Here is an 11,724-nt window from a genome sequence, read left to right as displayed (position 1 = left end):
GGCAACGTTATTCAATGGCTCAAGGTGAAGTGATTAATGTCTATTAATCAATTCATTTGAATATAAACTAATGTTAATCAAGGAAGACATTTTGTTAAATCTCAAATTATGATATGAAGGTTGAATGTGAATGCATGTTAAACATTGGACAAAATGTATTTCACTCTGATAGTTGAATGTGGTTTTACATTGTAGCTTCATTATTATCATCATTTTTAACCATTATTATCATTATTACCAGCATTACTATTAATTGTAGTTCATTAAGATGAAAAAAGGTGAAAAAATTAAAGTAAAGGTAAAAAAAAGTGGAGCCAAAAAATACAATACAAAACAAGAGCAACAACACTTTCATCCAGTTTTCAATGCAACAAGTGTTCAATCTCCTCCTTTTATCATCCTTTTCTTCATCTTACCTTACTCTTTTCCTCTTCAAATATCTTACTCCAACTAATTTCCCATAACTCATTCAGATTCACAGAACCATGGTAAAATCATAGTCTTTACCTGAAGAGGGCCAAAAAAAGTTGACATTCAACTTCACAACTCACTTGAGTCAAACTCAATGACTTTTCACTCTCCACTTTCCTCCCACTTCCACCTCCTCACCCTTCATCATTACCATCATTATCATCATCATCTTACATTTCCTCAATGTCCAGCTTTTTCAAACCTTTTCACTGTACATACAAATTAGTCAATCACTCTTGATGTAAATTAAAATGCCAACCCAAACAATTCCAATTCAGAAGCCATTAAATCCATTCAAATAATGACCATAATAGACGGAAATGCAATCATCTAAATCATCATCTAAATCATCATTTTAAACACCATCTTGATCAACATCAACAAAATGAGGCAAACTCTGTTTCTCCGTCATTTCATCTTTTTTTAGGCCTAACTTAATCGTTTGTATCAAATTGTCTCATTTTTACATGTTGTACATAAGTTCAGAGAAGTGATTAAATTAACTAATATTCTTGCTAAAATTTAAGCTTATTAGAAACGGATAAATTTGGTTGCAACTATATTTTGTAAATTACTTTTAACTCCAAATCTAAAATGCAATGTACTTTCCGTTAAGACTTGAATTGAAGCAAATGTTTATGTCTATTATAAAGATATGCACTTTATTTTCACCATCATCACCATCATCATCGTCATCATCATTCCCCAATTAAAAAAAAAATAATAGCAATAAAGAGGATAATAATAAAAAATAGCAATCATGATAACAATAATGATAATAGTTTTGCTCTTTTATTCTCAATTTTTTAACAATCCCTAAGGTTAACACATGGTAAGAGCTCAACTCCTTCTTCGTCTTGGTTTTTTTACTAACTCTTCGGTTTAATCGTATTAATAGTACATCATTATCATCACTATTTTCATCATTATTATTATTGCCACAATAATCTGGTTTCATTATACTATGTTTTATTTGACTCTCCATGAAATCGGAAATGATGGACATCCTTATGTATCCAGGAAAATGTCTACAGTCGAGGAAATGGTAATCTCAAATCAAGTTACATATTTTTGGATGAAAATTACTTTGAAAGCTTTTTCTTTAATTTACTACTAATGGTGTCAACATTTTTATGTTTATTTGTTTGTGTACATAAATTACAGAGGAAGTCGGGTCAATCATCTTAATCTTCCTCCCTCTATACCTCCACTTATCATCATCATCATCTACATCATCATCCAGTATATAACTAACCATCAAAATAAATGCACCATTAATGGCTTCAAAAATCTCGTTTTTTTACATTTTCTCCCTCAAATTGAATGTTTGGATTGAAAAATTGAATAACATTTCTTTATCCACTTTTCCTTTGGTCTACCATCAATTTACATCCTACAATTTAAATTTTGTTTACAGTAATTATCACTGATGATTAGAAAATGTTTAAATTGATGTTTCTACAAAATGCTAGTGTTTTATTAATTAACTGGCGTTAGGAGTTACTAGTTGACTAGCTCAAGTGACACAAGGAATGGCTTTAGATGGCGATGATATCAAAAGCATAATGATGATTGCGGTTTAATGTCTACTAAGAGTTGGGATGGTAAATAAGGTTGAGACTTGATTGGAGCATTGCGAGGAAAAATGTTTTCAAGATTATTGTCCTTGTATCATTATTTCAATTGTTAAATTATATGCACGGAAAATTTTCTAATAGTTAGGTGTTATGACTACAATGAGGACGACGACAACGATGGTGATGATGAAGTTAATGATGAAAGTCTCTCAACTCATTAAGGCATCTTCAATTGTCATTGTTAATGGGTCTTCCATTCCTCTTGATGTACACAATGTTTGAGGCAACATGCAAATTGTTGACTATCAAATTCATTTCAATTTAATGTTGCCAGTCTCATTACATTCAGGCATTGAAAACAAACCCAAGACAAAAAGGATTACATTGATTTGTTTGGATTTGCACACCATTTACCGGTTACCAGGAGATTAACCAGAATCTAGAAAAGCAAACCTTGAAAGTGATTCCATTTGATTAGCAGTTAGATTATTAAATTATGGAAACAACGGCAACAACAAAACAAAACAAAGGATTGGGTAAATTGACCAGAAATGGATGAAGCTGGAGAGGTGAAAGTTGGTGAAGCTTTAGCTTTCTTGACAGACTAAATGGGCTCTTTTTTGGCTAAGGATTCCCCTGAAGGATCAATGCAATCGAGAAATGCAGTTGAGTGATTACCAGGAATAGTTTACTATTGATGCGTGATTCTTCTAATTACTTGTTTGTTTGGTTGATTGTCTAAACAAGTGCAGTCAATTACTTTAACATGAACACATTACGCGTCTTCATCTGTCTGTGTATTGCTTTACACCATTCAAACTTACATCTCCTTTCACTTGACGCCATCTTGCTTCCTCCCTTTCCTTTCAAATGGATTATAAATTATCGTCAATCAATTGATTTATCATTTCATTTTAACCTAACTTTACCATTTACTAATACTTTCAATCAGTTTAACTATTTTAAATTATTCAACAATCTTGTCAGCTTCCTTCTTCAACCCATCTCAACATCTGATTATATTCATGTCTCAATACCAACAAGTTTACCCATTATTTGTTGGCTTTTTTTAAACATTTTTTCACCCTCTTATTGATTCGAGGTGTCATTTTGCTGTTTCAAATCGCCATTTTCAACTGATAACCTTTATGCTAACTGAATTTAAATGAATTTTTCAAGTCATCATCGCTCAATTTGTATCTTTTTGTAACACTGCCTTAACAGCCATTCTTTGAAACATTAGCTGATTAGATTAGACTGATTCTTGGAATCAAAGGTGTAAACCAAATTAGCTAATCTTTAGCTATTATTGAATATTTAAAAAATTGAATCACATTGATTGGTATCCATTTTGTTTAGTTGATGTTGAGTATTGAAACTTTCGTCTTCATCTTTCATCTAACAATAAGTAAATGCTCAGTTATTAAACAGTGCAAATTAATCTAAGCCAATTAGTTTGTGTTTATATGTTGCGTGTGTGCGTACAACTCAATTTAAATTATTATCATTATTAATTGTATTTGGTGTTACATGTTTATTTATAATGTCTTTGCTTTCTGATTGACTGGGCAAAGCGAAAGGGAAAAAACCTTTAGCTTTTTCAGTTTGAACAGCTTTTCTCTCTCTTTTTTGGACCTCTACTTACCCAGTAATTTATTAATTACATTTTAAAAACAACAAATTTGAAAATTTAAATTTTTTTGTTCGTTAAAATTCACATCGTTATGGCAACAAAATAACTGTTTTTTACATTCAAAATTGAGTCGATATAACAGACAAAAGTCATTGAAAAATATTGAAGTTGTTTTGATGATGCTGATGTTAATGGTTACACTTAAGAAATTATATTAACAATAATCACAATTATATTGGTTTGGCAGATGATAAATTATCAATTAAATGAGATTTTGCTTTTCAATCTGTCAACATTAATAATCAGATGAAAAGTAAATGATAACATTTTTAAGAATCACAAATATTTGTCACGTTCATTTCAAGAAAAATATTAACTGTAACCTGGAAAATTGTATTTTCATCCAATAGATGGCGTTGTTTTTTGCCGAGTGAGAGCCGGGGAGGAAAGAAAGAGAGAAAGAGGTAAGTGAGTATGAAAGAGAGTAGAGAGGTTTAATGTTGATGAAGCCAAGAAAGATTTTTTTACCAATTCAAGTGAACTCATTTTGTAAATTTATTCTTTAAATGTGACTGTTAATTAATTCAAAATAATATTTATAATAAAGGTGACTTACATTATCAAGAATTTTATTCATCCTTTCCTCTCTTCCCTTCTAATCTCCTTTCATTGTCCTATTCCCTTTCATCTTCATCTCCATCTTTATCACCATCAATATTTGAAGCAACAGTAACATCATTGCCACCAACTTTATACTCATCATCATTCTCAAGCAATTAACTTTCATCTATCCTTTCCTTCACTAAGGTAATTTGTGTAATCGGTGTAATTTTTTTTATAACTGCATCTTGTCTTCTTCACCTTCTTTGTGCATTGCAACTTGATAGCAACATATATTCTTTATTCTTGACTCATTCGGAAAGTTTATAGTGAATTCTATTTTTCAACCAGGTTTCAGTTTAACGTTTCTGAAAAAAGACTGTTCTTTAAGTGTGAGTTTTTTTTACATTTCTGGCTATTCTCTTTAAACTCTGTGGTCAACGAAGTTGATGTGTTATTGGATTGTCGCTGTTTTAAACTTCCACACATAGATAAACACATTGAAGGAGAAGTAAAAGAAGAAAGTTACCCTTGGAGTTGGGTGTGTTTTTTAAGCCTTGCTCTATAGAGATTGAGGACCAAGCCCTTTTTGCCAAATCTGTTGCTTCAATGTGTGCTCATATATCAATTTTTCTCTCTTTTCATCTTTCTTTAAATCTATCTATCTCTCTCATTAAATTATATCGTTAACCTCTGTTCATCTCAATTTGGAGTACATCAACAACTTGCTATAAATTTGCATTTTTTTGTCAAAACATCATCCTCGTTTCCGTTCATCACTGATTTTCTTTTTTGTTTCTTTTCGTTCTTCACCCAAATGGATATTAGATTCTCATCTGTTTAAATCACCATGGAGGGACAGAAAGAGTCTCCCGAGTATTCCGTGTATGCTGTGAGAAATACTCGCCGGCTTATGGAAGACAGACATGTTGTCATACCAGATCTTCTAAGTCAATTTAAAGATAAGGTTAGTCGATTTAAAAATAGACTAACTTTCTTTTTTGTACCATAATTTGGAATATTTGCTCTATTATTTAAATTGCTGTGAATTCTGTGAATATTCTGTTTTCTTCGCTTGTTTTCCTTATGCTTACCTCGTTTTTGTTTATTTTTTTAGGGTGATAAACAGTATTCTTATTACGCTGTTTTTGATGGTCATGCAGGGCCGGATGCTGCACAATTTGCTGCTGATAATTTACATAAAAATCTCGTCGAGAGCTCCTTCTTTCAATCTGGAAATATATTAGATGCTTTTAGACATGCATATGCTCTCACTGATTTTCAATATACCGAAAAATCGGAACGTGATGGAATTAAAAGTGGCTGTACTGCGGTCACATGCCTTTTGGAAAATAAGAAGAAACTTCACATGGCATGGGTTGGTGACTCAGTTGCACTTCTTTCTCGTAATGGCAAACCGTGTTTCATAATGGAACCACACAATTTGGAAAGAGATGATGAAAAAGAAAGAGTTGAGTCCATGGGTGGTGCAGTCATATATTTTGATACTTGGAGAGTTAATGGTACTCTTTCAGTTTCTCGAGCCATTGGTGATCCTGAATATAAGCCTTATGTTTGTTCTGATCCTGATATCGAACAGATTGATTTAGATGGCACTGAAGACTTCTTGATCATTGGTTGTGATGGATTGTGGGATAGAATGTCTCCAGAGGATGCTATTGGACTTATCTATCAGCATATTCAATCTAAATGTCATTTAGAACCAAGTGAAATAGTGAAAGATACGGCTAAAGTTCTTGCCGAACGATCTATAGAAGACGGCTCAAATGACAACGTAACCACTATTGTTATCTTCCTTCGAGATGTTGCATCTATTCTTAATACCTCTAGTTCTGTTCCATCCGAAACATCAAATAACGTGTTTGGTGCTAAATTGAATGGTGATAATTCGAATACATATGATCTACCAACCGGGCTTAACAACATACATACTAGTAACAGCAATAATAATAACAATTATGACAACGGCTTGATCGATACATCTGATTATGATTCAAGACCTACGGATAATGGTTTGATTAATAAAGAAGTAATTGATGATACAATCGGTGCCAGTGAGGATAAAGACATTGTATCACAATTAGAAGGCAAAAATTCAACCTTGAATCCTTTTGCCGATGAATTCCAACCGAATATAACTAGCAACAACATTATAGAAAATCAATTTGGAAATGAGCCAAAGAAGGACGACGAAGAATTAAATAAAAACGATGGTTTAGAGAAAAAAGATTTGTGGATGAGTGACTTCAAGAATGATGGGAACAACGAACAACACCAACAAGATTATTCCAACCAGGCAGAAATGCTTGATGGTCTAGTGGTTAATGGTCTAAGTGCTTCAGAAAACTTGTCTGGCAGTGATGTAAACCAGCCTAATTATTCTTCACGTTTCGAAGAGAATCTTCTTTCCTCAGAAGAAGTTGTTCAGCAAAATCCTCACGATCTTGCACAAGAACCTTCTGCACCTGAATTGATTTCTATTGATCAAGAGCAATTTACAACCATGGAGGCTAATATTTCACAAGCTGAAATTTTTGTTGGCAATTTAACTCCAACCGAAGTCCCTTCAACCCCTGTAGCCAACAATCAAGTAACAGATTTTCCTTCAGAATTGTCTTCTCAATTTGCTGGGGATAACTCATCGCAATACTCTTTCGAAACTACTCAAAGTAACCCTGAAAGCAATGTGAATCAGTATATAACTTCTGTGTCCGATGCAATGATTTCCGAATCTTATCAAGATCCTTACTTCGCGTCTGATTCAGTTGAGCCCGAGTCAATCATTGTCAACACATGTGATGATGCAATTTCTTCAGGTCCTCATGCCATTGATCCTTACTCTGGTGATGATAAAGAACTTGAATCGGATTCAACTAAAGAACTTGCTGAAGTACCACTCAACCAGCCTCTTACAGAAGAAGTTGCTATTGAAGTTACTGACAATGCACCTCTTGGATCATCAAATCCATTCGGTTCTAGTATTCTTAATGAATCTCAAGCTCACTTAGCTGAGGAGCTTGAAGCTAAAATGCCAAGAGAAGAAGAAAAATCCTTTTTCACTGAAGATACTTCTTTCGCTGATAATAGCTCTGCGTTGTTAGATTTTTCAGCAGATCAAGTTGATGAAATAGTGCTTTCACCTTACCCCGCTAATGAATCTAGTATAATGGAAACTAAATTTGAGCAATCTATTGAAGAGCCGATAACAGAGCAGGAATTAATTTCTCAACAAGAAGTATCGCCCCCTGAAAAGTCTGAAGATTTATCAGTAATCACTGAAAAAACGACTGAACTTACCATTAACGACGAGTCTGGAGCCAATGTCCCCCTTGATGCTCCCATTACCGAATCTAATCAAACTGAAAATATTACTGAACTCATTTGTGGTTCAACAGAGGAAAACCCCAGTGAGGCCATAGCTTCTTCAAAAACAGAAGCTTCTAAAGAGGAGGAAACTGTTGGCGTGACCACTACTACTGTTGTTGCTGCTGCTGCTATTGCTGTAACAGCAGCTGCAGTTTCTGGTGCTGCTATTTCATCAAAGAGCTCCCAACCAGTTATTAAAGAATCAACTACACAGGCAAAGAGTAGTATTGCTAAAAAATCAACAGCACCTTTATCCAAAACAACAAGTCGAACAACTGCATCTTCAGTTAAACCATCAACTGCAACCATTACAAGAAAACCTTTGCCGACAACTTCTACCACCAGAACAGCTTCTTCTAGACCAAACGTCGGATTAGCTTCCAGTAAACTCCCAAGTAAACCTACATCTACATCTACATCCACAGCAACTGTCAAGAGCTCGACAACTTCAAGAGTTGGAACTACATCAACATTAAATAAAAAACCTACTTCAACAACCACTTCAGGTATATCTAGAATATCCTCTCTTGCTTCAAGAACGAGTTCATCTACCGCACCATCATCATCATCAACAACAACTGGCAAAACATTGACTCGAACTACTACTACTACAGCTAGTTCTGCAGCATCTAGAAAACCTCTATCAACAACTACCACAAGTGGCACAACTAGAACCACTTCTACTACTAAACCAACTTTAAGCAGTCGAACAACAACATCGTCATCACGGACGGTCACTTCTTCCACCGCCAGAACCGGTGTTAAAGAAACAGATAAAAAGGAAACTTCAACTGGATTAACAAAGCCTACTACTAAACGAGCCTCTACAGGTTCTATGTTAAATCGACCTTCACCCGGTGCCTCCTCACTCACTAATAAAGTTAGCTCAAGCGCTTTGAATCGCTCGATGACTAGCTCTTCTCGTCCCGGTGCTACAACTAATACAACTGTATCAAAGCTATCTACTCGTCCATCATCTTCCACAATGTCTTCAACCAGGTCTCCTGGTCTTTCTTCAACACGCTCATTAGGAGCAAAAACTTCTGCAACTACAACAACCAAGTCAACCACGTCTACCAATAAAGTAGCCGTATCTAGATTAGGAGCTAATAAAAAGCCTACCGCTTCAACCACAACTTCAAAAGAGGCAACATCAGTCACTAATTCATCATCCATAAATTCAACTGGCGAAGTAATAAACTGTAATGATCAGAAAACAAGTTCTTCCTCTCCTGTTGATGCAACAACCAATCTCATAGGTACTACAAGTAATGCAATTACTAATAGCATTAAAAGAGACAAAAATATGCCTAATTCAGCAAACTCTTTGAAAGATGAATTAGAGGCGGCCCTAGCAAGTCCGATCTCATGTGAAGATAAAGGCGTGATAAAGGGAACCAAAGAAAATGAATCAAGTGGAAACTTGTAAAACCTGAATATCCTTTCTTACTCCTTCTCCTCTATCTATTTTTCTCTATTTTCGCTCCTTTTTTTCATAAGATTCTTTTTTCCAATAGGCTTCCTCTTTCTTTCTAAAACTATCTTCTCACTCGCTCTGGGCCACCATTTGGATTAGCCCACAACATTACATCTCCTTCAAACAACAAACACAGACGTTTAGCCTTATTTTTTCAATATATTTTACCATCGAAAAGATCAAGGCAAAAAATTAGCCGGTGTTGAATCATAGTCTTATGTGCTTTAATACGCTTGTGAATGCTTGTATGCTGAATGTTTATTTCAGTACAAAAAAAATATAATGCAAACAAAATGGAATTAAAAGCAAATAAAATAGATTGATGATTTCATTTCAAATATAAAACATGATTTTTCATTTCTTTAAACTGACTCCTCCATTCTTACTTAACATCTTTGCCATCGTCAAATGACTACTTTGGATTAGCCTAAAAATTGATAAACATTCAGAGATTTGAGATGTTCAATTTCTTTTTGTTGTTCTTCTTCAAATTTTTTCTCCTGCAAAGAAACATAAATTGCCATTAAAAACGACATTGATATCATATTTAAGTTGCAAAACACTTTTTAACAAATCTCATAAGTTTATCTTACAATTAAATTTGTAGACCTTTTTTCGACTATCTTGATAAATTGCAACAACGTTAGCTTTCGTTCCTCGACACCAGTTTTAGCAAATTCACAATCAGGACTATGGTCAAGATGTTCTTTCCATGGATCGTCATTCGATGACCAACCTTCCATTTGTTTCAAGCAGCAGAAACATTCAACAGCATCATCAGCTGACTCAGGCAAACACTTAAACCAACCAGCTTTGGCCATCTAAAAAGCAAATTATTAATTCAATTGGTAATACAATAGAAACCGGTCTGCAAAGGCAATTGAAAATACAAATTGTATTATCTAAACAATAGCAAAAATTACTTACATTTTCCTTTGAGATTTTACCCGTCTTGTGAGGCCAATTTTTGAAAGTTTTGACGCGATTTTTTTCAAATATCAAAGCGTGGTCAGTACCTTCTCGCACCGTATTAACCATTATAAATTTGAAACGATTACTTTTAATTAAGAAAATATATAAAAATCAAATGCAACAAAACAAATTAAGATAATGATCACATCAAATATGTTGCCGCCAAATGCAATCAGATGTAACATGTAATCATGATCGATTTGTTTACAGTCCTTCAGATGGAGGTAGTAGAAGCGATTCGGTGAAAAAAGGAGTTTCCTCTCTTCTCCTATTGGTTCATTTGAATTTTCATATTCGGTTTGTTTTGTTTTATGACGCCATCTCTTGGCCATTTAATTTATGCTTAACCATAAAACCGTTAAATTTTAAATTATTTACGTTAATTTGATTTCTTTACCATTAAAATATAATCTATGTTCAATTCAGACTAATCTAAAGACGATACTTGATGATGAGACACTTCTAAGAATTGATTATCTCATCAGAATCCTATCATCTTTGAACATAATCACGAGTTTCGTTGAAAATTTACCTGATTTTGAACTGTTGGCATGGGAACCAGGATTGGGGAGAATCAAATAATTTACAAAAATCTTCTTTCCCATGAATTTTGCTGAAATTAAGTTTTCAGTCTATTCATCATTTAATCAATCCAGTTTCTTCTCTGATATTCAATTTTAATCACCAGAAATTTTGCTGAAACTTTAAGAATTACATATACAGAGATATTTATTATGTTGTTATCTTGTTAAGCGATATAACATCAATTCCCAGTTTAGTTTGAGAGACGAATCTTCTTTGCGATTCATCGATCTGCTTTTGTGCAAATTCCAGATTAAAATCCAATGTTCGGCATTATATTTCTGATAAGAATTGATTATGGCTCATAGATAATGCACGAATTCACACAGTAAACTGGACCTCTCAATTGACAAATTGCCAACTTCCTAGCAGCCACTACGCATATTGACTTGGACAGCCAATCAACTTCTATTAATATTGATTTATGAATTCATATTGTCACTGCTATTTAGTGTTACTAGATGATCAATCCAAACCAAATTATTTGCTCCAATGTAATAACAGTGATTTGAGCAATAACAAACTCCTCTGAAATCCATTGGCAACCCATCCAATCTCGTTCTTTACTTTAGTGATCAATCAACATGCATTTATTAACCAGTATGCTCAAAGTGCTAGTAAATAATTTGTTGATTTAATTCTTCTTCTTGGTTCAATTAGATGGATAGAATGAAGATTTGATCCAAATAAATACAACCAAAGGCCAAAATATTACCTGATCTGTTGTAAATAATATCAACGGATTTTAACTTAACCATGTTGAGATTCAACAATTAATTCAGCGATTTCTTACGAAACTTATGACACTAACTGATACAGATATGTTAATTTAGTAAATGAGCACAATTAATTTAGTAAATAATTAGATTTACATGATTAATTATTAAAAAAAAGAGAGAAGGATAAATCAAAGAGAAACATTTTAGTGTTTGTGTAGGCATCTCTAAATGTTGAGATGTTCCCTTAAATTTTTCTATTTCGCGGTTACAACAGTTTTCATGATGAGCTATCTTTGTTCTCCCTTC

General features: G+C 33.7%; 2 protein-coding genes across 4 annotated transcripts; one reads left to right on the top strand and one right to left on the bottom strand.

Annotated features, from left to right (window-relative positions):
* Positions 1-4,184: 4,184 nt before the first annotated feature.
* LOC107362416 (uncharacterized) lies at positions 4,185-9,490 on the top strand. Of its 3 annotated transcripts, none has more exons than XM_025160933.2 (4): positions 4,185-4,488; positions 4,633-4,673; positions 5,110-5,248; positions 5,399-9,490. In XM_025160933.2, the coding sequence occupies exons 3-4, from the start codon at positions 5,132-5,134 to the stop codon at positions 9,095-9,097; spliced, it is 3,816 nt and encodes a 1,271-aa protein (XP_025016701.2). In that variant the 5' UTR covers positions 4,185-4,488; positions 4,633-4,673; positions 5,110-5,131; the 3' UTR covers positions 9,098-9,490. The 3 variants fall into 3 exon arrangements, with proteins under 3 accessions (XP_025016701.2, XP_089122131.1, XP_015784968.2); XM_089266005.1 differs by having other exon boundaries at positions 4,633-4,822; XM_015929482.3 differs by lacking the exon at positions 4,633-4,673.
* Positions 9,386-10,302, bottom strand: LOC107362417 (baculoviral IAP repeat-containing protein 5). Its single transcript, XM_015929484.2, has 3 exons — positions 10,073-10,302; positions 9,739-9,966; positions 9,386-9,645 (listed from the first exon to the last, which is right to left on the bottom strand). The coding sequence occupies exons 1-3, from the start codon at positions 10,181-10,183 to the stop codon at positions 9,568-9,570; spliced, it is 417 nt and encodes a 138-aa protein (XP_015784970.1). The 5' UTR covers positions 10,184-10,302; the 3' UTR covers positions 9,386-9,567.
* Between the last annotated feature and the right edge of the window lie 1,422 nt (positions 10,303-11,724).

The sequence above is a fragment of the Tetranychus urticae genome, chromosome 1, assembly GCF_039701765.1.
Source record: "Tetranychus urticae isolate SD_2017Ah chromosome 1, NJAU_TeUrti_SD_1.0, whole genome shotgun sequence".
In the NCBI taxonomy this organism is placed as follows: domain Eukaryota; kingdom Metazoa; phylum Arthropoda; class Arachnida; order Trombidiformes; family Tetranychidae; genus Tetranychus; species Tetranychus urticae.
Note: the sequence above shows the minus strand (reverse complement) of the source record. Positions and strands in the feature narration are given on the sequence as shown.

Bases quoted from the DNA above. Each gene is read 5' to 3' on its own strand.
- LOC107362416 (XM_015929482.3), top strand. From the start codon at position 5,132: ATGGAGGGACAGAAAGAGTCTCCCGAGTATTCCGTGTATGCTGTGAGA. The intron at 5,249-5,398 runs GTTAGTCGATTT...TTATTTTTTTAG, and splicing joins TAAGTCAATTTAAAGATAAG to GGTGATAAACAGTATTCTTA.
- LOC107362417 (XM_015929484.2), bottom strand. From the start codon at position 10,183: ATGGTTAATACGGTGCGAGAAGGTACTGACCACGCTTTGATATTTGAA. The intron at 9,967-10,072 runs GTAAGTAATTTT...TTTGCTTTTTAG, and splicing joins GTAAAATCTCAAAGGAAAAT to ATGGCCAAAGCTGGTTGGTT. The intron at 9,646-9,738 runs GTAAGATAAACT...GTTTCTTTGCAG, and splicing joins AAAGGTCTACAAATTTAATT to GAGAAAAAATTTGAAGAAGA.